Genomic DNA, 7,676 nt, shown 5'->3' with positions numbered 1-7,676 from the left:
AGAGAGAGAGAGAGAGAGAGAGAGAGAGAGAGAAATCAGGTTAATCCGAGGATACAGTTTAGGAGAAACTCTGTCACATTTCATGTGTTCACGGGTATGAAACACTTGTCGACTAAAACGTTGTCGACTTCGCCTATATTGTTGATGATTGTTGATGGTATCGACGCGAGAGTATACGTAGTTAGTTTATCATACCCCACTTCATTGAAATTACATAAACAACATGGACTGCATGTTCAACCGATATAGATCGGCCCAAAACTATCACTCACTTATGACTAGTCCGGTTACCCGACCCCACCTAGTTTTTCACGCCGACCATAAACTTTTTTTTAACATATTCGAGAAAAAAATTAGAAAATCGCAACAATTATGAAATCTCGCAAGAAATAACGGATGTGGAAACTGACATCAACTGAAAAAGGCAATATAAATTAAAACTGTTCTTCCAATCTTTAATGGCAGTGACAACACAGGGTTCATTTGGAAAACAATGGAAAACCTGAACTAGACACTCACACATGAAAAACAAATATATTAAAATAAAATAAAATATCTACCTACCCCACCTATGTTAAAATTGAATGTAATCGGAATCACACAAATGCCTGCCAATTTCTACGATAATTCACACTTACCTTTGGCAGATGATACGCCTCCTTAGCCAAATAGATGAAACCTTCTCTGTCAGTCATGTCGTTAGGGGCCGTTTCATGAGAATTTCGATTCAGTTCACATTTCTTGTTGACTTCTTCGTAATTGAACGAATTACACTTGCCTTCATTGAGACATGCCTTAGCACATATCACAACATGGTGAGCGTACGAGAAACTTCGCAATACAGATCCCGTCAACGCTTTACCCTCAGATTGGTAGTCCGGGGCAGTGTAGTTCATCTCGAATGCTGCGAACGCCCCGAAACGATTGTCCCAGCATGATACCAGTACATAAACCGATAACCATGCGAACATCAACTTCATCTTGTAGATGAATAATCTTTCCAAATAAGTGATAAATTCTCCGTCTCCTCTGATGAACGTTTGCACAAATTAGACCGAAATGCGTCAACTGCGCTGAAAAGATGTCTTCGTGTGTTTATGACATGAATATTATAATTAGCGAGTGTTCATTTGCCGTCATTAAAATTCTATTCGAGTGTGAAGCGGTGAAAGGACACGTTTCAGTGAATATTAGCATTTTCAACACAATCCACTAGATTAATTCTCAGTTATGTCAACCGAGACAATATCATAGTGATATATATGTTATGCCTTCACATTGAAAACCCGTCGACGTTTACTATCATTTGACACTTGAATTGTTGGCGTTATTCGATGACATCACATCTCTTCTGCCTTCAAATCCCCAAAAATACGACACCGGAGCACTTGATTAATTACACACATGATATGCACAGAGAAACAAATATCTATACGACCGTTTGCATTTTTTTTTTGCATTTGCATAAATGTTTTGTTATAAGTATATTCCATACTGTGTTATCAAGGCCTATTGTTACGTCACATCTTAACTATACTGTCCAAAGATACGAATATTTTAGACCACAAAATATATAAAAATATGAACTGGTTTGTGAATGTGTTATGATTGATCGTTTTCAATTGGTAGCTATGGGGGGGGGGGGGTAACCACTGTAATTGATGACATTACATTTACATCTCCTTTGAAAGCATGTACAAACGTAATGTTCAACCACTGTCTTTGGGGACTATACTCTATGGTCCTATTTAACACAGATAAAGAATAAAATTGTGTTGGGCAGGATGAATAGGTCGTTTACATATTGGATATGAATTGAGAGAATGCATTTATACAATTTTTGGCCAAAAGTAAAAAGAATAATCCCTTGTCTGTAGATAAACATTCGACTCCATCACGGTTTGTTTTTATTTCACTATTATCGTATTGCATTGTCTACGACGAGAATGTAGACCACTACCATAGGTTAATTTGCAATCTTATTCCATACTACATACATCCCAGTTGTCATGGAGAACAGGCTAGGGGGGGGGGTGAAGAAATGCAACGATATTGTCTAAGAAATTCAAAATACTAAGTGGATAAGTTCTGGGGGAAACATTAATTGATTTTTATTTCAAGTAAAAAATGAATGTGTAGTATTAGAATAAAGAATTACATATACTGTTTAGCTTTGGAAATGAAATATCAGAATTTAATTATCATATATCAAAAATAGTATTATTGTCAGATCTCTATCCGTAGACAAATATACTAAGACTTAGATTTTACATTTTTGTTAAATTTTTGAGGGCCCTGGGGGAGATAAACTCTTTTTAGAGTTTACCAGGCTACCCTCGTTAAACAAGGTTAAATAAAATAAATGAAATAAAATACATAGAAAAGCGCGCCCACACGTTTTCTGACACTTTATCGATCCGTCTTTTGGTTGTGCTATTGCTAGCAATTTAGTCACAAGAATTTTATACAAGAAATACATTGTGTGTATTTTAATAGAGTATTTTGGTTGATAACACCGAAATGATAACTGCTCATCAGTCAACAAACAAAACGTTCATATAATGACTGACTGGACATTCTTTGACACAAATAAATGAAATGCCCAGGAAAACATACAAATATTTTTCATACACACACACACATACATACATACATACATACATACATACATACATACATACATACATACATACATACATACATACATACATACATACATACATACATACATGCATGCATACATACATACATACATACACACACACACACATACATACATACATACATACATACATACATACACACACACACACACACACATACATACATACATACATACATACATACATACATACATACTTACATACATACATACATACATACATACATACATACATACATACATACACATAGACACTCGCACCCGCACAGTACCCCCCCCCCCACACACACACACACACATACATACATACATACATACATACATACATACATACATACTTACATACATACATACATACATACATACATACATACATACATACATACATACATACATACACATAGACACTCGCACCCGCACAGTACCCCCCCCCCCCCACACACACACACACACACACAATGTGTACAGTACACGTTCCAGTTTCTATGGAAATGACGAACATTCAATTCATACTAATTTACAATATCATGTGGCACTCCATTTAATTTCATATTGCTATAATATGCAAATGGCATCTTGTGTTGAAAGGCATTCATTTGAAACAAAAGTGAATGCAATATTTTTTTTCAAGCAATCAATGAAAGCAATTATAGTAAATTAGAGCTAGAAATTATATATTATTCAAATATAACACGGTTAACATCGTAAAACATCGATCAATCATACTAAGGACTAAAAAAATTGTTTGTTTCTAGTCATCCGACCTCATATAATTTTTCACTACCGACCCTAAACTTGTTTTTATATATTCGTGAAATAAAATAAAATAAAATAAAATCGCTAAAATTGTGAAGTCTCGCGAGAAATGATTGATGCGGAAACTGACATTAATTTAAAAAGACAATATAAAACTGTTTTTCTAACCAGTAATGATTGTACATCTGATGGGGAAAAAACAATAACACAGAGACCATATGGAAAACAATGGAAAACATTACTACTTGAATTACCTGAACTATGAAATGAACATGAAAAAAAAATCGATCAAAAATCTACCTATCATACTGATTCTAAAATCGAGTGTAATCGGTGCCACGCAATGTTTTTAGGCCCAATTTCCTGTGTTTTTAACAAAATTGCAACTGCGGATCTTTGTTATCTAGAAAAGAATGCCACGTCAACATAAAAGATTACGGAATACTACATTTTCCAATTAAAATTCTTCTCTATTGGTACACCATTTTCGTGTTTGGAACAAAGTTAACGTTTACTTGGCTACTAGAAATTAAATGTATCATGATGAAGAATTCTAGGATATTTTTGTTTTATTTGTGTAGAGGCGAACTGTGACACTGCTGAGTATCACATCAAGTGATGGTTGTGTATACAATTATAGACAGGACAAGTAGTTTTAACTTCTTGGAATATTTGGGGCGTACAGTGTATGTTATTTTGTGAGATTGTTTAAGACACGATGATAATAAGAGTACACGCACCTGTGTGTGTGTGTATGTATGTCTCTCTCTCTCTCTCTCTCTCTCTCTCTCTCTCTCTCTCTCTCTCTCTCTCTCTCTCTCTCTCTCTCTCTCTCTCTCTCTCTCTATATATATATATGTGTGTGTGAGTGTGTGTGTGTGTGTGTGTGTGTGTGTGTGTGTGGCGTTGCTGATGACAGCGCAGAAAGTGTATTTTATGACTATGAGATCTCAGGTCCTTGGTGTTGTGGTTGTTTGTTAAAGTGTTGTTTTGTAATGGGGGGGGGGAGCTTCAACTTTAATTGTCAGCGAGTGTCATCATGACTGATATTAAACATCTTCGTCTATAACCTAAGGATACCTGGTGTATCTCCCTTAACATTGCAGTAAAACTGCTTTGTTGTGTGCCGTCAAAGGAAAAAACTTCGATTAGCGCTGATGTGAAATCATCGAACAGTGTCGCATTCAGGCTCGTAATTAGGGTTACAACTTCAGCGAGTTCTGTTCAACCACACACATTGAATATAAAACTGTTTTCCCAATAGACTAGACCCAAGAAGCAAATTTGTTACATTGTCATCATTTGCCGAAAGTATAAATTATATATTTATACTCTTGGTATATTCTTGGTTTATCTGCGATACCGAATATTCTGGATCGTATAGAACACCTTTTGAAATTCTTTCCTTTGTTTACGATGATCTGTTATTTTATATATATATATATATATATATATATATATATATATATATATATATATATATATATATATATATATATATATATATATATATATATATATATATATCTAGTGTGTGTGTGTGTGTGTGCGTGTGTGTGTGTGTGACATCGGACATCGGAACTATTATTTAATTAGTCCGTCTGTACAATAGGCCTATGAATTCAAATCGTAACCAACGTTTCCAAAGAATTGTCCCATTTATCAACGAGCGTTATTGTTAACCTTACCATTCTCAACTACATATTTTGCCCAACTAGCCTTGAAGAAAATCTTCCCGGTGGGAAATTCGAAGACTCTTTGTTAGATGTTTGGGTGGTAGAAATGAAAAGAGATAATAGAAAGAATACCACACTGAAATGTCTCAAAGTGTATAATACATTTTATTACATACGTAGAGTGATACATATGTCGTACGACAGCGATTACAGAGGAATTACAATATTATTGAAAATTATCTTGTTTACCATAGGTGTTACAGCCCGCTTCAAGTTACCGTTGACCTTCTCAGTTTGATACAACCACGCAAAAAACAATGTGTATTTACATCTAGTTGCCGTACATTAAATGATTGAAATAGACCAAAAGTAGCAAGAAATTTACGATCTTATTATCTTTAATGCTGCAGTTTGCTATTGATTTCTGCGTGGTTGTATTTAAGAGAGCCGGTGAACGATAACTTGAATCTGGCTGTATTGTCGTTTCCACCACCACAGTGACTGTACAATGTTGTTGAAGGACAGGTCCAAATCGCACACCTTGTGGTCATCACATGCGATACAATCTTTGAAAGTAATAATAAGTTTATTCACCAATATAATAATAATAAAAATTATTTTTAAAAAGATACACATACAGAATAAATGGCAAAAGGGATCAAGAAATAGCAAAGCTAGTCAAGCTTGTATCCCCATAGTGACTAACAAGCACACTCGTACTTGTAGGTGTATATATTCGATGTTTATGGGGACATACAGTACAGAAGTGATATAGTGATCGCAACACGACGCATCGTGCTTTTCAACGAATAAAAAGATGTTACTCGATAGAGGCTTTCAAATGACATTCCTCATACGCCACGTCATTGTTGTTATTGAATTATAAGCTGATTGTATTGTATTGTTTAGAAATTCTTTGAAATTCGTGTGCCATAATTGTTAGTTGTAACTACAAGTGAAGTCAACAATGACACCCAAACAATGTGTATAATGGAACAGTTTGATAAAATGACATTTTAATTTCTAACGAGGATAATGTGAAAGTATGACATATATTTTTTAAAGTTTAATTAGGCCGTAATTTTTTTTGTTTGCCGCCCACGTGCGGATGGGTTTTGCGGTAGATATAGAAGGAGAAAAAATATTTCGTTTTGCTCAAAGGGCCGTAATTTCTTATACTCTAAATGGACAAACCGTACAGACATCTTCAAGATAACTAGATATATCTCTAAACAGTTTTTTAAGACAACCAAACTTTAATTTTGACATTTATATTACACCATGTAGTAGTTTTAGGTATATTCGGAAATTCCTATATATAGGAAAATAAGCTAACAGGTTAAGGAACTTTACATGACATGCTAGCATTGTGTTGTATTTTTTCTGTGTTTTTTTGTCCTGTCTGTCTGTCTGTCTGTCTGTCTGTCTGTCTGTCTGGTAAGTTTTTGGGAAATTCAAGGACGACAAATAGACTTAAATTATTTAATTCATGGAATCATTTCGGTTTTAGCGTTATCACACGTGGATGTATCATCCTGCCATTTTGCCATTGGCGACAGCATCCGTCTCGAGTGTGTTCATTACAAGAAATTAATTGATAATGCTCATAAACGTCACAGCACTGTTGACATGACCTGCAATGATAGCAATGTGAATTTCTACTCGAACGAAAAAAGGGAGATTCTTAACTATCTCACCATATTCTCTGCGGCTAGAATTCAGGAAATGGCCGCACATGGTGAAGATGAATATTTCAGAGAGTTTAGAAATTCTAAGTCGTTCCTTTTAAAACGCTTACTCTAAGGAGTCTTTTTCCAGCTGCTTCTTCTTGACTCAAAACTGACAAGCCAAACCAGCTTACAGCTAAAATGATGTTGGCTTGGTGTTTCACTCATGGGACATTCTGTGTTTGACACAACGATATACATATTTCAACTCTAACAATAACAATAACTGAGACACAAAAACACAGCAAGATCCTTTGCCTAATCACATTTGATAAACATTGTTATTCTTTCACAGTGCAGTAAATAATCAGGCTTCTAAGGAAAACATTACACATGAACCTGGTCATTTTAATGGCTTATAATGTTTATTTTCTAACTGACCCACTGTGCACTGTAATTGTTTCTTTTTGCAAAATAGGAGTTGCCTGAGTGTGTGGATAAAATGTCATGTTACATTGAGTATATGGTAATAATAAATGTGCATTACTAATTAAATGCTATAAACACATTAATAAGGTTGACTTTTATATCGTATATCATCGGACATATAGGATACACAAATACATGAAACACTTACGCTAATTAAAACGAAGACTAATAAATTGCAATCCTCATACAACCTTCTCTGATGAGCTGTCACATCAAACCTTTGGGGTTCATGAGGTGGGGAATATGTTGAATTATAATTTATAAGAAAGACGAAACATTAACGCATTTTAGTTTTAATGCATCAAGAATACAAATAAAACAACAACAATGACTATGGCTACATAAATTATTAGTCTATCTTTGGTTGTTGTTGTTGTTGTTGTTGTTGTTGTTGTTTGGGGGTGTATGGACTTCAATATAACCTTA

At 34.7% G+C, this 7,676-nt stretch overlaps 1 protein-coding gene across 1 annotated transcript in view; it reads right to left on the bottom strand.

Annotated features, from left to right (window-relative positions):
• Positions 1-980, bottom strand: part of LOC144436836 (semaphorin-5A-like) — an 8,101-nt gene extending 7,121 nt beyond the window's left edge. The window contains exon 1 of the mRNA XM_078125695.1: positions 639-980. Coding sequence (XP_077981821.1) covers positions 639-980 — 342 coding nt within the window. The remainder of the gene's footprint in view (positions 1-638) is intronic.
• Between the last annotated feature and the right edge of the window lie 6,696 nt (positions 981-7,676).

The sequence above is a fragment of the Glandiceps talaboti genome, chromosome 6, assembly GCF_964340395.1.
Source record: "Glandiceps talaboti chromosome 6, keGlaTala1.1, whole genome shotgun sequence".
Taxonomy (NCBI): Eukaryota; Metazoa; Hemichordata; class Enteropneusta; family Spengelidae; genus Glandiceps; species Glandiceps talaboti.
Note: the sequence above shows the minus strand (reverse complement) of the source record. Positions and strands in the feature narration are given on the sequence as shown.